Source organism: Chlamydotis macqueenii, chromosome 2 (assembly GCF_036417535.1).
Source record: "Chlamydotis macqueenii isolate bChlMac1 chromosome 2, bChlMac1.mat, whole genome shotgun sequence".
Taxonomy (NCBI): Eukaryota; Metazoa; Chordata; class Aves; order Otidiformes; family Otididae; genus Chlamydotis; species Chlamydotis macqueenii.
Window position 1 is genome coordinate 18,763,958 of NC_141557.1, and position 17,776 is coordinate 18,781,733.

Sequence of the window (17,776 nt, forward strand, 5' to 3'; positions counted from 1 at the left end):
GTGAACTATTGCACAGATTATTTTTAAATAAAAAAAAATGCAATAAACAGATCAACGCATCACAGTAACCATGAAAAGGCAGACTGCTGAAGAGTTACCACAAAAATATGTATTTTATCAACACTGATAACAGCTGGAAAGCCAAGCTGCAACACCATGAGTACTAAAATTTGAGTTCTGTATTAAAAGTGTGAGAGTTTTTTACAAGCCTGTTGAATGAGCAGTGAAAGGATGTTCTGTAAGCTACAGAGTTCCACTTCTCACTGACCAGAGCCTGGTTTGAAGTTTAGTGAAACACTGTTGATACAGAACCTCTGCCCAGAGGGTGTGGGACCATCATCAAACACATGGCCTAGATGGGCGTCACACTGCAACTGAAATGACGTGCCATTCTTATCATTACAGTTGCGGGCCAACATTATGCTGGTACATACTCTCATATCCCCAGTGAAAAAATTTATATGATGAATTCACAATTCAGTTGTGTGGGTGGGTGAGTCTTTGGGAGAGACTAGAAATACATCCTGGAGTAATCACCTCTGCCAGTGAGTGAATATCTGCCCCCAAACAAGCAGAAGCCAGAAGAGGAAGTCAAAAGATACCAATGTCAGGAAGTATAGGAAATAAATGTGAGGATCTAGATGTCTCAATACATAATGAAAATTTCAAGTTAATTGAGACAATCGCTGTAGGTCCTCTCACAGGATTCCCCTCCCACCCCCCCAGATTACTGATGGGAAAAAAATTAGACTCAGAATAGCTATCAGTGGCTCACTGTAAAATTGTAAGGTTGTCTTCAGCTGGGGTACTTGAAAGGTGATTGCTAGATATTACTGCAGACATGAACTATACCATGATAATGGGCTGCAGGGAATGCTTCTTCCATTTGCAGATAATACCTAATCCTGCTAGAAGGGGCTGCAATTCATTAAACTTGATTGCATACTTTTATATCTTAACAGATGTAATAAACAGAATAGACTCAGATTTGGGAAGAAATAGTCAGAGATGGCAGTTCTTTAGAAAAGGACTTGGGTAATACAGCAGGTCCCCATACAAGTATGGGTCATGGGTTGGGGAAAAGTAAAGGTGTAAGGACAGGAACACTACCAGGACAGGAATAGCTACCACGGAAGGGTGGCTTCTTTGAAATGAGAGAACCCATAGAAGGCAGCTGTGAAGTTGCGGGTCACCACCACCACCATGCAGGGCAAATAGTAATCATCTTCTACTGCTGCAAACTTGGTGTTTTCCCCAGTGTCTAACCATAGTAGGAAGACATGAACATTACAACTCATTAGCTGGTGAGGCTGTGGAGTCTCCATCTCTGCATCTTTTAAGAACAGCTTAAGCAAACGTGTAGCAGAACTGAATTAGGCAGCACTGACCCTGTGATGGGGCAAATGGGTGGACTAAATCTCAGAGTCCCTTCTACTGTCCGTTCTCACATACTGCAGCTCACTTGCGGTCCTCTGAATAAATTTTCTGTCTGATCTCCAGCCCTTGGCTGTACTTACACAACTACTCTTCCCAGTTACATCATTTTCTTCACCCAAACTGACCATCTGTATTAGATACTTAGAAATCTACTCATGTGTTTCATACCAAGACATGGGACAGAATGGTTCCAGTGATGCTGTAATTCTCACTACTAGATTTAGGTAGATTTATCCATGGGCACAAAGAAAACCTATTTGTTAAGATTTGGGTTTTGGGGTGTCACCTCCAACATAAACATACCTGTTTGCAGACGACTTCAGTTCTAGTTGATGCCAATGAGTTATCTGGTCATCTCATGATATTGGTATTACTTCCATCTCCGCCACAAGTACCATAAGCCTCAGAAAATGACAACCATCCAGTTCCAGAATTGTACTTCTTTTCTGAGCTATAGTGGAAAACAGATCTTCTTGTTAATTAATAACAGAGATGTTACCAAAAAAAAGTCTGGTTTTAATAAGAACATTGGCTTTTTTTCCTCATTCTTGTCTTGTACTACTATTAATAATATTTAGCACAGCAGAAGTTTTCTCACTGGCATCAAACTGTGCTGGAAGCTCTTTGCTAAAGAGAATTCTTGATCAGACCACAACAGGAGCTTTTGCCTCACCGTTTCTATTGCAGTGACAGTCTGGCATTTTATAAAGCTTGAAAAAAGGTTTTTTTCCAACAACCGATCACATTGTTTAGGTGAATTACAGCACAACCTCAGAGAACAGAGTTTACGAGAAGAAACAAAGTATGGAAAATGAGTATGGAAAATGGCTGGGTTGGCCCAACAGACCAGGCTCATGTCTGATGATGGCTTCAGCTTGCAGCCAGCCATCAAAGCGGTTTGGTAAATCAAACAGAGCCTTGCTCAAACTATCAATTATCAAACAACAAATCCTCACAGCGCAAAGATCTACTTTTCCAAAAAGATAATCACAGTCATCAGAAATGGTAGTACAGACTGTCAACTTGTGGGTGCCTCCTGTTGACATCCAGAACTGCCAACCCGTTTCGCTGCATGTTAAAACCTGGACCGCATTGGAAAATATGATCAGAAAATATTTGGGGGATTTAGCATGCAGAAATATGAAAATCCCTCCTCTTTAAAGTTTTGGTATCAATAAGTCTTCTAGTGAAGAGTGACCAAGTGTGACTTAGAGAGAGAAATGAAGACAGGCTCACATACTGCTAGGATAAGTGCCCTAGAGATCCACCTCTACCGTTTCCTCCCGATTTCCCGTGTTTTATCCCAGTTTCGCAAACCCAATGCTCCTACTGGCACCTAGCGGTGGTGGAGACGCCAACACCAGCAGCAGCTTTCCTCTGGAAAAGGGGATTATTAGTCCATTAGCCAACACATAATTTAAAGCAAAGTATCTAGTAAAAAGAACCATGTGTAATTTGGTGGGATATTAATACACTGAAGAATAATCTGTAAATCTTACTTGCAGTGCCTTTTGGAACTACAAGACGAACAAGCGGGACAGGAAGCTTAAAGAAATCCAACCCCAAACCCAGTACTACAGTTTCAGCATGCATTTTGTAATTAGCAATATGTGGCTGTCTTTGAGCAATGTAACTGTGGAAATAAAAGCGGATTTGCTAACACAGGACTACCAAAGGTGAGTTTTTTGTGGGGGCTGTTGCTCAGTCCAGTACATCAATCCACGAATACCTCTAGAAATGCTCTTTTACCTCCTCCCCCCCATCAAACCAGGGAGAAGTAGAACACAGCACAGAAGCAAACTGCACTGAAGCAAATGCAGTTTGCAGACTCTGCACTTGTAGGAGAAGGTATTTAGGGCTCCAGGTCTGTTTTTGTTTTTTTCCAGCCAAAGAGGGCTCCCTGCCATCCCTGCTACAAAACCACACGAACACTGTGCCTATCAGCCACAGCGTCCCAAAGAATAACATGGGGGAACACAAATGTCCATACAAGACTTCTGAGTTTCCCTGACATATACCTGTGCTGTTTCTTCTTTATTTTCAAAAGATTCCAGTCAGAACTCTCCATTTTTTGACACAGGGATCCTTCTGCTTATTCATACATAGAAAAGAGGATCCCCTCTGAAACCCTGTGGAGGCAAGGTAGGTCTGTAATGCTATGTGGGTTTTGCATCTGACCCTGACCGACTCCACCCGTCACATGCCACTCACAATACTTAAGTTTATTGGAGATGTTTTCCACTGCTAAAGGATCAATCTTTTGAGCTGTTAAACTAGCTCTCAACAGAAATGGTCTCTGTGTGGTTTTACTAACAGCAATATCACTTAGATTCTCTAATAGAAACATTTTAGTACCCAAAAATATTGCTGTTCAAGATCATATTTGTCCTTTGAAGTATTTCACCACTTAATTTATGGATAAATGGACTTTCCCTAAACATATGCCTTAGATTAGCCTTCGACACACCATTCCTCCAGCACATGTCATTTACTTTGATCCCTATTTCTGTCATCCTGGATGGAATCCAGATAATTCTAAAAAGTGCTTTTTGCTGTATGAATCTCAGCTGTAGGTATATGGTTTGCTGAAGGTTTGAGATTTCATTAAAGCACCACAATTTGCTATCTATAAAGGTTAGGGGTTTGATCCGTGTATTTCCAGCTCTTTCAAATGAATATTTAGTAGCAGAAGGTAATAAATTCTGGTATAAATGTATGCACACATGTGTACATTGAAAGAAAGGAGGAAATGCTTCATGTTTACCTGTAGCTAATGATCTAATGCATTTGAAAAAGAAAGGACATTTTTAATGCACTAGGAAATAAACATGATGAATGAATCTCTTATCAAATACCATTTTTTCCCTCATTGCTAGTGTCCTCCACAACATAATGCATTAATGGAAAAAATATTTTCAGGCCATTTTGAGCATTTAATAATTTTCAATTTTCTTAAAAGGCTTTTTCTGTAGGTTTGATTTTTAAAATTTCCCTGTCTGTAAGGCTCAGCATTATTTTATGCTTTAAACAAAAGCACCTATATCCTCTGAGAGCTGGATACTGCAAAAAGCAGCATGACTGGTTATATTGTTGTTTTGCTATTAGTTTAGCAACAGAAGCAATTCCCTTCAGTGCTCTTCTCTCTTCATGTTGGCGTGTCAATATCTATTGTCTAATATAAAGGATGTCTAAATTGAAGGAACATTTGAAGGAACTGAAGGAACTCTTCCACAGCTTAGTAATTTAAAATTTCTCTAAGTTATCTGAATTTTCCAGAGTTATTTTTATTCTGCAATGCTGCACTAGCTTCTGAAATAATTTTATTTAAAAGTGTTTATTAGCAAACCTTTCTAGAAAAACATACATTTAATCAAATGCTCATTTGCATGACAATAATTTTCTGTACTTGACCAAATGAAAACTAACTTCACAACTATCAGCCTCCAATTTTACCATTTAATTGATTAGTTTAGGTTTATTTCTAATACAGCTGTTATATTTTTTCCCGTCTTTCTATCCAGGCCTCTTGTTCATTAGCTTCCCATTCGAAGTTCTGATCTGTGATGCATCCTTCAAAGTCTTCATAAAAATGGGCTTATCAGCTGTATTCCATTGAACTCACAGTTGGGAATATATAAAGGCTGTTTTCTAGATCAAAAATATGAGGAACTGTCTTTTCTGGTTCAGTTACAGAGAACAGAACACCCTCTGCACATCCTACTTGGAGGCACTCTATTTCCTTTCACTTAGACTTTAATGAAGTTGCAAAATATATAGTATTGTAAAGAGCACAGAGGTTAATAGCACAGTCGTTCGCAGCTGGGTTTTAAAAAGTAGATGCAACCAAAAAGGCAAAATTAGTAGAATTTAATTTAGGGAACAAGAAGGCGGTGGGGTGAAGAGAAGGTCTCGGCTCCAGTGTGAGGGACCCAGCAAGAAGAACAGAACGACAGCGAGACGAAGGCAGACCAAATGTCTCTCTAGCCCAGGAGCATGAGTGGCAGAAGATAACTGTGGTAGAGCACAAGAACAGAGCAAACATGCAGTGACACTCACACATAAACACACATTCTGTGGCAAGCTGTGTCTTTGGGACCTCTTAGAGAATGATTATCAATCAAAAAAGACAGTGTGTGTAGCAGGAGAAAATGGCAGACCCTAATGTAGCCCCTACTGTCTGCTGGCCACTGGAAACCCTTGTATGCTCAAGAACAGGGCACACCATGTACCTGTATCACCACAGGCATCCTGGAAATCTTACACAGAGCACTCTGGCACCACAGAATTGTTCTTCTGACCCAACTAACTTTTCCATTGCTGTCATGAAAAGACACTGCTCTTCCTGCCACAGTTGGATGTGAAAGCTAAAGGATGTTACCTGAAGAGTGGGGCACTGCAGCACACACAGTAGTATATTACTGATTCTGTGTTATTCAGATAGATCCCACTAAATGGCTTTCAAAAAACGAAGAAAAAAGTAGAAGTTAATAATGCAGGTCTTTAAAAGCTCACCATCTGGAACAAGCATGTAGGAATCAGATTCAAAACAGGAGAAAAAACCATAAAAAGGAGGCTTCACAGGGGGGCTTTGAAGAACAAACATTAGCAGCCTAAAGAAATGAAGGAAAGGATGCCTTTGGATTAATAGTGAAGACTACCCCCTGCCCCCAGAAACTTCGAGAGCAGTCAGATGCATAAATCATCCAGGTACCAGGGCTGGAGTCGTGACCTCTGAGGAACTTGTGAAATGTGCCGGATCCCCAAGACCGAGTCTCTGCTATGGAGTGCCACAACTTCAAAGTGGCTCTACAAAGGGACTCTCCTCCTCCCTGCATGGTCTGGAATTAGGGTTCTTATATTGTAGATGAGGATTTGGGCACAATTCACGTGATTTAATCCCACAGTACATGCTCCATGTGTGCAGAAGCCCTGGCTCCAGGCTAGGGATGCTGGCACTCCATCCAGGGAGGAGGGCTACGTGGCCTCCATCAGAGAAGGAAGGAAAGCACAGGCACAAGGTGGGTGGGTGATCTGGCACACACAGAATAATCCAGCTGCTGAATATTGCATGGCCTAATCTACACATGGTCAAAAAAAAGGAGGCTACAGGTCAAAAATCTGATCTTCTTCCTCCCCTCTGGAAAGGCCTCCACTACTGCCACACAGATGGCTGAGCTGGCAGTAAAGTATCCCAGGAAATAACCCAACATATTAAAAGAATGCAAAATGGTTTTTTAATCTGCAAACCAGTCTGGGTCAGAACAAAATCCACCCAGTTCAGTCTGTTGAGTCTAACTTTCATGCACAGGAAGGCAGGGGAAAGCCTGCGAAGCAACTAAGTGATGAGAGCTCCCCAAAGCAGGTTTTTCTCTGCTCAGCAGGCAGAGGAGGTGGCTTGACCTCAGACAGCATTAGCGCTTTTGCTTACTGGTTCAGTTCCTTTTTCTCTTGTAACATAGAATTGCTCTGGAGTAATTTTTTTTTTCCAGTCTGTTGCAATAGTTGCTTCAGCTTGTTTAGTCAGAGAGCCCATGTCTTCAATTAGATATAGAAAGATTATTTGTATTATTTTTAAAACCATTTTAACTTAGACTATGTTGGTGCTCTCCATTATCACCTCAATTCTCCCCAAGTTTCTATGGGTACAGACAGAGCACAGGAGGGCAGCTCAGGGATATAAGAGCAGGGGTGAGTGCATCTGCTTTCCGTTCTGCATGCTACATATGGAGAACAGCTCCAGCACACCACTTGGAAAGGTTCTGAACAGAAACGGGCATCTACAACCCGAGGTACCATCTGCTCTCCCAGCTCAGCTCTCTGTTTGGGATGCCCTCTCCCTGGAAGCGTTCACGGCCAGGTTGGTTTGGGCTTTGAGCGACCTGCTCTAGGGGAGGGTGTCCCTGCCCATGGCAGGGGGGTTGAAACTAGGTGATCTTTAAGGTCCCTTCCAAACCAAACCATTCTGTGATTCTATTCTGGCTTGAGATAACTGCTGGTCTGCTGGTGCTCCTTCCTCATTCCTAGGTGTTGCTGAAAGGTTTGGTAGTTTGCCTCTTGGAAATGCTTAGAAACCAGAATTAGTGCTCATTTATGGGCTGTCAAAGACTGGCAGCTTCCACAGGTCTTGGTGAAAAGTGGTGCTAAGAGCAGAAATCACTCATCACAGTGCAAACCTCCAGTACTGCCTGCTATCAGTCTGTACACATTGTGCAGAACATTTAAAGTGGTATGAGATTGCCAAAGAATTAATAGATTGGCTGAAAAGCAATGAGAAAAATAATTTCATTCTTTCCTGATCAAAAAGTCTGAGGTGGGAAACCATCTCCATGCTCATCTCCCATTAGCACAGCATACATGAAAAAAAATCAGCTACTGAGTGATGCCCACTTGCCTGCACTCATCCCTTGCAATGCAGAGATGATATTGGGGAAAAAAAAAGGAATTTGAAAATTACAGTATAACTATAAAAACTATAGTTTAGCCTGCCAGCTCAAGGGAAATACCTATAGCAGGCTGACATAGCCCTTCCCAACCAGCAAGAGGACACCGGGAACGGGGATCCCCTTCCCTTGCAGGGCTGCTCCTGCCCTTTCCCACTGCTCTCCTCGTGCTCTGGGTGGAGGGTACCTGTGTTGCCACTGGAGCTTGGCGGTGGGGAGCAGAGGAGGAGGAGGCGGCGGCTCCCAAGCATCCTCCGGAGCAGACAAACAGCCATATCGGTAGGGTAGCACGTTTAATCCATGCATTCAACCTAAATAATTGCACCTTATAAAAGCAATGAGTAAATAATCCACTTAAATACTGATGCAGCATTTACAGGTAAAGGTTGGAATTGCTTCTTACCAAGAGGCAAAGAGATCGGTTTAAAAATTGGAAAGATCGCTGCAGCTGTAAATAGGGCAAAAGCCTGTCCAGGCATTTGCTTGCAGCCTTTATAGCATGTTGTTAAGAAGAACAAGTCTGGTATTTGTATGCAAAGTGCTCTTCCTCTCCTAAATGTGTGTTATAGGCATTGCTCTTAGTTGTATTGATCGAGTAATTGCGAAGGCTGTGCTAAATGGCTACTTGTTTACGTGGTATGATTTGCAGTCACAGCTGCTTTGGCTTGGCCTATAAATATACCTGTAATAGGACCAGCACTTTAGTTTGCCCTCCTGTCCTTAAAATGTAGACCTAAACACATGTCAGTTTGCCAGGTTAAGCATTAATGCTCGTCTGCCTTTTTTCCAACAGCTACATTTCTGATTTGGAATTAGTTTGTCATTACTGAATGATGTGGAAGGAACTGTTTTGATTGTATCGGATAGCAAAGACAATAATGGTGTTTCATATAAGATGACTTTTTTTTTGTCTAATTATTCTAGCCTATTTTTTAAATCAAAGCTAAAAAATGGTGTTGTGTGATCAGTCCTCTGTATACATGCCCTTTTAATTGAACCATCCTCATGTCTAAGATGGTGAGTCCAATGGCAGCAGAGGCCATCCAACACAGCGTATGATCGGTACCACGGCTGTAATCAAATCCTCCACTCAGGTCCAGGAAGCCATGCACCGAAGATGGATAGCGGCAAGGCTCGTAGATGATCACATTCACTATCTGCAGCAGCAGGGAAGAGGGAGGCACACAGTTGATTAATGGCTTTGTCCTATGTAATAAGACACGGTGGAGTGAAGCTGGAGTACCTCAAAAAATCCTGGAAATGTGATGCCTGTGAGTCCTCAGGACTGTGATTCACGATGGCAGGGGAGCAGGGCTGCTGGGAGTGGAGAAGAGGGCTTCACTAGGGCTCTCGGTGCTGGCAGAGGGCAGCGTCTATGCTGTAGGCAGGACAACGTTTGTCCATGTTCAGCCATTTTGGGAAGTGAAAACTGGGGAAAGATCTGTCCAAACCCCTTCTATGGCTTATCCCTATGGCTTCTTACACCAGTCATTGATCCACAGTTTAGGAGGGAACTGGAACATGTTGGGGAGTCTTTGGAGATGAGAGACCCCATTTCACACTCCCCCAGTTTTGGCAAATGGCTTAGGGCTGGGAAGCACTGGCAGGCAATGGGGTCGTGCTGGGACTCACCACCGCTGTCTCCAGTACAACTGTGAGAGAGAGGCATCTCCCTCCCGTTCCTGGCCTTGGTCTCAGGCAGTGTTTGCCGCTGAGGACGGCAAGTAATCAATGGAGTTCTCCCTGAAGTATCTGGGAAATAAAGGAGGGTGAGATAAAGTCATTATTCCTGAAACTTGCATGTTTTAATGTAATTGACATTGACCTAACTGGTGCATTTTTTAAAGATAAAATTCAATTTTAAAAATGAACCATCAATATCTTCCTTGCAGCTCTCTGTTATTGGTCCTATCCCAAAATGCAGCCATTTTGAGGCAGACGGGACTGAACCAACCTGGGGCCGTTGCTGTGCCGTCTTCCTCTGGAGGAGGGGAGCGGGCGCCCAGGCCGTGCACCCTGGGGAGCAGCGGGAGCAGAAAGTGTTAGGCTCGTCAGCCCTGGCCTCATCATCCTCTCTGTTATCCAGCCTGTTGCAAGCTGCTTCTTCATTAAAATGAGCACAGTGGTGGAAGCAGCAGATCCCATTAACGCCAGCAGCCAAGAGTCACATTTGAGATGGTGCACTGCCAGATCAGATCCTCCATTTTTCCCTCCAACAACAGCTGACCTGCAGTCCTCCGAACTGGCATGACAGGTCTTCCCGAAGTGAAAAACAACCCCCCTGGCTGGAGAGATTTCATTTTTCAGATCTTCTGTGCTGAAAAACCAAATCATTGTCCTGTCATGCCTGTAATATTGCCTCCCATGGTTACAGCACATACCAAGCTTCGTAGCTAGGCAGAGAACAGGCCTGCATTTCTCCTCATAGACTCTTATAAAAGCCAATTAGGCTGTTACTTAATTTTCCTCCTTTTTTTTTTTTCTCCCTTACACGCAAGGGGAAGCAGCTAAAAGTCTCCCCTAGCTACATTATGTAAATTTTCAAGTAAATTCTCCCTGGATTGTAATTCAGCGGGTTTATTGTTAAAAATATCGCCTGCCTCCAGCGCCTACACAGGCTGCATCCAGGGAAGGGTCACTCATCAAAAGCACAGTGTCTTATTAGATGTGTGTAGATGGGGGAGAAGCTCCTCCTGTAGCATTACTTTGTGCCGAGGCAGCAGCAGCCGCATGTGTGTAGGCGGGTGAAGGCTCGAGTAGGAGGGAAACGGTCACGGTCCAGACTATCCTCCTAATATTTATTCGGGCTCTAACCATTTCTGACCCCAGGCCCTGTCTTGACTGACAGCTTTGGGGACAGGCAGAGCATCGCATAATGCCTACGCTGGAAGATACTGAGCAGTCAGCCAGGAAGCCATGAGGTGCAGAAATCAAATGAACCCTGTTCAAATTCAAACCTCTGCTTAAGTATCTTTTCTTAATAAAGCCCCTTGACATTACTGCGTATGGACGAAAACACTGAAATTGTGGTATTTTTATTTTATATGCTTTTGTATACCATTAGTTTTCTTTTGCTCATTTTGTCATACCTAATGTATGTCCCCTCCTATAGAACATTCCTGTTGAAATGTATGGGAGCTCAGAATTTGGCTTGGACCTGTCATATGTAATGGTACTGTTTGCCCAGGTGCCCAGAGAATGAAGAAAGAGAGATCAGCAGAAGCGCTTTGGTGGGTAGGTTGTATCTGTGGCGGGCTCCATTTTCCCCACAGAAACCCTCTCTGCTTTTGTAGGAGATGATCGCAGGAACTCCACATCCATCCTCAGCAGAGTCTTCCTCCGCCTCTAAACAGACGTGGTACCACTCCACAGCCAGTGCTCAGATGTGATGAAAACTCTGAGCTCCTGGTATATGGAGATGCTGTTTCCACATGGAATTGCTATCCAAAGATATGCAGTAATGCTCTGGTGCTGAATTCCAATGATGGAAAAGGTTTTCAGCAAAAATTATTAGTAGCACAAATGCCAAATAATCTTGGAAATTAGTATTGCCAGTTTTCTTCAGAGGCACAGAGAATCTGAATGCAGATCTGAACTTCCCTGAAGGTAACCCACAAATTCTGCTGAGATTCATTCGTGGAGTAGCCTGGTGTGACTCAGGTCAAAGATATAATCAGAAATAATGAACACACAACTTCTTGCCTTGTTTGCTTTATGGTTTAATATCTCTTTTTGTTAATCATAAGCTATAGGATACCTAATTATTCTGACCTCTGTTTTAAGAAAAGAAGCTCATATTTGTGGACTAGCTTAAGCAGGAGCAGGAGCCTAATGCTGGAGTCTAAGGATGGAAATAGAATAGAGTAGAGTAGAGTAGAATAGAATAGGATAGAATAGAATAGAATAGGATAGAATAGAATAGAATAGAGAATAGTTCCAGTTGGAAGGGACTTACATGCTGGGTCCCCTGTGACAAATGCTTTGAGTTCGATTAGACCAAATGCCCTCCGTAGGTCCTGTCCAGCATAAAATATTCTCGGATTCAAAATGTTTTGAGAAATTTCTTGCAAAATGAGTGAAGACATTAGTTCAAAGTGAAATGGATATTTTGCAATCACTCCTTGATGGAAAACTCTTTTCTGCAAGCCAGAATAAATGTTCAGCTAAATTTCACTGACTTTGAAAAGTAGACACACACTCTGGGATGGAGTGAATGTATTTGTAGGCAGCTATTGGGAAGCAACAACTCCAGGCTATTTCCCTGGATCGCCCCATGCATCCCCTCTATCACACCATCCAAGTTCCTTGAGCCACATGGATGATAATAATACATTCCCCAAACTTGTGTGTGATCTCTTATCCTTGTACCTCAAGGTAGTGAACAACTGCGATGGCTTTTCTTCCACTTGGCGCCTAAAGCCTGAACAAAGCATTGAATGAACAGTTATTTGGCAGCAACCACTGTAGCAGCAGCTTTCTGTAGGTTATCTTAATGGATTTATCACCCTGAACTAAGCCCGGACCATCTGTTCTATGCTCTAATTACGAATGCAAAAAAAGCTAATTCACGGTTGCATCATTAAAAAGTGAAATATAAGTGATTTAAGAGTGGAGTATGTCATGCTTCACACTCCGACTGGGAGAAATTGCTCTCCCATCAATAAACTGATTTCCCTGATAGAGTTTACCTCTTTTCCAGCAAATGGGAATTCCTGAGGAGTAGAGCTCACCAGAACAGGTTTTATTCCTGCTCACTTATCTTAGATGTGTTTTAAAATTTGGGATTCACATAAGTGCAGTTATGAACCTTCTCTTCTTCTGTCTTAGATGAGCCCCAAAAGATGTATTTTTCATGCATTTTCAAATCAGGGAAGGCAGAACTAATACTCCTTAAAAATCCCCTAAAATTCTGCATTTCCTCTGTCTCACTTTTGCTGTGATGAAGGCACATCTGGTAGAGTTGCCCACTCATTTTACGCTGGTAGCTCATCTTCACTGCAATGCTCTTCATTTGGAAGACAGGCAGAAAGCAGGGGGCTGAGCGCACACCCTGCTTCTCATGAATGACACCAAATTCTTTTGTAGTGTCACAGTCCAAGCCACCAGTGGGGGTAATGGTTTAGCTGGGAGTTCAAGTTCTGATTCACTTGCGTTGTGTGGGTAAGGACACTTGGCAACATCTGTCCTCTGCAAACCTTACACTAAAAAGTGGATGCAACTGAACAAGTTAAGGGGCCAAGAAGTAATACCTTGGTCCTCTCTGTTTTTTATGGGGTACATCCTCCTGCCACTAGCACCTTTTGTCAGTGTGAAGCATTGTGCCCTGGGTCTGCAACAGCTTTGGCAGGACCTCCAGCAGCCCTAAAGGCTGTGACCTGGCTCGCCAAGGAGTTTGATGGGGCTCTCAAACACACCGCCAGCTCCCTGCGAGAGATACCTGCCTCGTGGCCAGACAGAGAGGCTGGACTCACCTCTTGATTTCACTTGGGTAAGAATTAGGGAGTAGTGAACAGGACCACTGGTAAAGTAGATGGATAATGGAGAGGGGAAATATCTCAAAATGAATTTGGCATCTGGGCTTTTGGAGGCTTTTTAGCTCCCCCACACCCCCTCCTGGTTATCTAAAACCAGGCCAAAATCTTTTACGTTTTGGGACACTGAGCAGACCTCCACTCTTTCATAATTTGTTCCCTAATGCCAATTAAAACTAATAACTTGACATTTTAAAAAGTCTTTTGACTCTTGAGTATCTTTTTGAGACCTGGCCTTTAAGGAATCTTTTTTTTCGAACTCTCACTAAAAGCATCTTGTTTAGAGAAGTTTATATTAAAAAGGAATTAAACACATGTTATGGTGTGTTTCTTCTTTCAAATCCATCTTATAATTAGGAAGCACTGCTGATCCTTAGAAGGATGTAGGTTAGAAAACACAAGAGATGAATATCAGAATCAGTGACAATCTAGGGACATCTGGAAACAGGAAGAGAGAGCAATAACAAAGAAACAGGGAACACTGAGTCTGCCATGTGGGATTTAGATGTGGGACCAGCGTGTGCTGAGGTGTCTGGTCAGGCGGTTAGCTCAACTTTGCTTGCAACAGAAGGGTGAATTGGTTTTGGAGCAGTTTCTGGTCCACAAGAAGTTAGCACCATGTTTTAAAGCAAACTTGCACAATGCTGATACCACAAAAGGGGAAGATGATATAAAGTCCACAGAGGAGTTGGTTATTTTTGCCAGTTTTATGCAGCACCGATGAGGGAGTGTAAAACGGCAGTGGACATCTCTGAAGGCTCATGTAGACTGGAAAAGGTTTGCTCACAGGTAGACCTCCACATGAATCCTAGGAGGGCTGCACTTTCTGGAAGAGTCTTTCCCTGAAGAGCCTTTTTTTTTGTCTCTTATTCTAAAATAGGCAAGACAATCTTGCATAGACCAAGTGTTAGGACTGCTGGAAGACAGGGTCAAAGAAACCCTCTGCTGTGCTCACTTGCAAGGCAGCACTAGAGCAAGGGGAGCTGGTTGCAAACAGCGGTTGAGTAGGTGGGTATAGGCTGGGCAAAGGGTCGCATGAGCAACAGGATCTGCTGCTGTCTTTGATATGATTGCTTTTCTCATCTTACTGTGTTTCCCCCAACATTTTTCTAACTTCAAGCAAGAGCCGGCTTCAATTATGCTTTGCACATGGTTTCCATTGATGACATCTCAGCATGTCAGTGAAACATCAATGAGCTGGAAGAACAAGTTGGTTCATTAGCATGCAAATAAGCTCACTCCTTAATGAGAGGAAAGCTTTGACTAGCTTATTGTGTCTCCAATACACTAATTTCTTCCATGTCCTACAAATAACATTTTTATAGGTCGAAGACACATATGTGCGTATACCTCTCCTGCTGTGTTTCTGTCATTTCTGCACATACTCTACCTATACCTGAAATGTAAGTTCTGCCTGGGAGATAGCGGACAAGGAAGGCCAGATAAAGTAATTCCAATATTTCTGATATCTTTCAATGTCAGAGCTAGTGTTTGTATAATAGAAAAAGAACTAGCTCATTAAGAGGGCTAAAAAGCTGTTAATTTGTCTGCAAAGTTCTGCTGTAATAGCTGTACTGGTAAAGAATGTGAAAAAATCATGCCTCAGGTCCCTGCAGCGGTATGGCAAAGCCCGTGGCAAAATGCTGGAGCAGAGTCCTTTGGTCATCTCCCTCTGTGTTGTTTGGGGAGAGGTGCAGCTGCGTGGGAGGAGAGGAGGTACCTTGGCACGGCTGGGTGGTGGAGGTTCTGCTCGCTGGATGCGTCTGTAAGCGTTTGCATGTGTGTTTCTGTGCTGTATTATGTGTTTCCATCTCTGCGTAGCCCTTCATGGTGGTTTGGATGTGTTGATCAGCACTCAGCAGTTAACACATTTTAGCTGGCCACGGATTCCCCGGGGGCACAAGCGACTGCCATGCGCAGGCACGGTCCTGCCCCAGAGGTCACTGCCTGGCCAGCCCCACTGCTCCTCGCATGGGTGGCATCACTCTGGTCTGTAGGGCTGCGTGTGGCCTCACATAGATCCAGCGTACGGCAATAAAAGAGGTCTTTTTTAGCTTCTGTAGTTTGGGCAAATAGTTGACACAGGCAAGAAAGAGGTCTTTTGTCAGGGTGTGGGAAGGGTTTTGCCATTGCTGCCCCATCAGCAAAGTTTGTGGAGGAGAAACTGGCCGTATGTTTGGAAATTTTTTCCTGCAAAGCAATGTCTGTGGTTCATAACCACTCTAGCCCACGCACAAACTGATGTTAATCGGTGCATTTTCTTCCCCGTGGCAAAAAGATGAAACCACTTTGTGACTGGCTGTCGTGGTTTTGTTTAGTAGGGGGGGGCCTAAGGTGGTAGCTTCTGTAGGAAACTGCTAGAAGTCGCTCCCCTTTGTTCAGGGGACTTGGCCAGGCCTAGGGCAGACCTGCTGCTGGCCAAGGCCGAGCCGATTGGTAGCAGAATGTCTCGTGATAACGCCTCTGCGATAACGTATTTAAGTAGGGGAAAACAGAAAAAAAGAGAGAGAAGAGAAGATATGAAGAAGCTGAGTGGGGGCAGAGGTGCAGAGGGGGAGGCGCAGGCCTCATGGGCCTTGCAGGCCTCACCCTCTGGCCTCTCGCCAGGCAGCCGACTGGGCCCGACTCGGTCCAGCCCGGCTGCAGGAAGTGGAAAGGAGATGAGAAGTGAATAAGATGTAAAAAAAGATCCTGAGAGACATCTACCAGCCTGTTGTGAGGAACGGCTGCAGACGCACTGTGCTCCAGCGCAGCCCAATCCCAGCAGTGGCAGTGCGGATGCCTTCCCCGTCCCGCAGCCCGGAGCCCGGGCACCTGCCCTTGCCTGCCCGCATGGCAGTGGGCCCACGCAGCAGGAGGTCGGTCTGACATCGGCCTCACTAACCTCAGCGCACCCTACGCACTGTCCCAGTGCCGGCAGTGGATCGCCTGGCTGATCCCGCCATTAGGCAGGAGCAGCCCCTCCAGGGCAGGGGTGCTGGCCTGGGGCTGTTTCAAAAGCAAGTGGGCAAAGTGGCACACAGGTGAGTTCAGGAGGAAGGAGCCTGGGAGCTTGAATCCTGCCTTCCCAGGCATTCTCTGGGATCCCACCACCAGCTGTGGATACTCTGCTCAACATTACGACCCCAATTTTGGCTTGTTGGATAGACACACCTTAACACGTAGACTACTGGGTGTGCCAACGCAGGTCTTTCAGCGCACGTGCACTGATGTGTGCTGCTATACTTGTGCTTCTGCAGATGGAAAAGTCCTCGAGAGAAGATGCGTAAAAACAGTAAAAACAAAAAGGAGGGGAGGTGAAGAAAAGAAAGGACAGAGCAGCTTAAGAGATGATGCTGTTACACAGGCCAGTATCCTGAATAACTTACCGGTCATCTTCGATGGCACTTCTATTCTATAAATAATAACTTTTCCCACACATCTTGGTTGTCCCAGAGCTATGGTGCTGTGTTTCCCTGGTTCCCTGTAGGTCTGGTCGCTGTGGCAGGACCACACTGCAGCAGGCGCGTGCGTGTCACGCTGCACCGGCACCGTGCGTGGTGGGGCTACGCTGCCCGGCATTTTGGGATGGGACACCCCAGCTCTTACCACTCAGCAATGTTTTGGGTTTTTAGGCCTGAAGAATGGTAACAAATATTTTTACCAGTTCAGCTTAAAAAACCCACTCCATGACCCACCCTCAGTATGAAGACGATGAGGATAGATAGTAACGGGCACACGGACTGGATGTAGAATGCTTTTTTCTGTTAACTGTGGCTTGACACAGGTAATGTTTCACCTTCCACGGAGGCTGTAATTTTGGTTTGTGGCTTGTTCCTCTGTGACAGCTGTAACCGAACAGGCCATGCTAGTTACTTGGTTGTAACTCGCGTCTCTGCAATAGCAAACCTGCTGTTGCTGCTTGAACCGTCACCTGGCTGTAGCTGTCACGTGGCAGTACGTTGTTATGGGAAAAAAAAAAGGCTTATGAAGAATCAAAACCTGTGTAGTATAAAATAAATCAGAGTGACTCAGTCAATAAACGTGACTCTGCTGACTGCTCATTTCCATTTCTGCAGTGAGGTGTTTACCAGAAGCACTCCTCAGAAACAATTCTCAGCCAAAAACTGGTCTGAAGAGCCTGGAATTCTCCGCTTAGAATCCCTGCAGCCACAGTGGTCCAGCACACACAGAACAAGCAAAGGCTGGGAAGCGTGCAGGGTCAAAGCATTAGCCTCTCTCATACCAAAAAGCTCTGTTGCAACCTGAAATCACATTGACAGTGCCACCAATTTTGGTCTGCTGCTTTGCTGGTTCATGTTCATTAGAAAGTTAGAAATCATGTCTGACCTTTCATCAACACAGTCCAGTCTTGTATTCCTTGATATG

At 44.2% G+C, this 17,776-nt stretch overlaps 1 protein-coding gene across 1 annotated transcript; it reads right to left on the reverse strand.

Annotated features, from left to right (window-relative positions):
• Positions 1 to 260: 260 nt before the first annotated feature.
• Positions 261 to 16,969, reverse strand: MSRB2 (methionine sulfoxide reductase B2). The gene is given in 7 exon segments (XM_010118501.2): positions 261 to 368; positions 1,741 to 1,888; positions 5,816 to 5,892; positions 6,866 to 6,972; positions 8,944 to 9,083; positions 12,246 to 12,297; positions 16,777 to 16,969. Coding segments are annotated over 7 exon segments (825 nt in total).
• Positions 16,970 to 17,776: the final 807 nt, after the last annotated feature.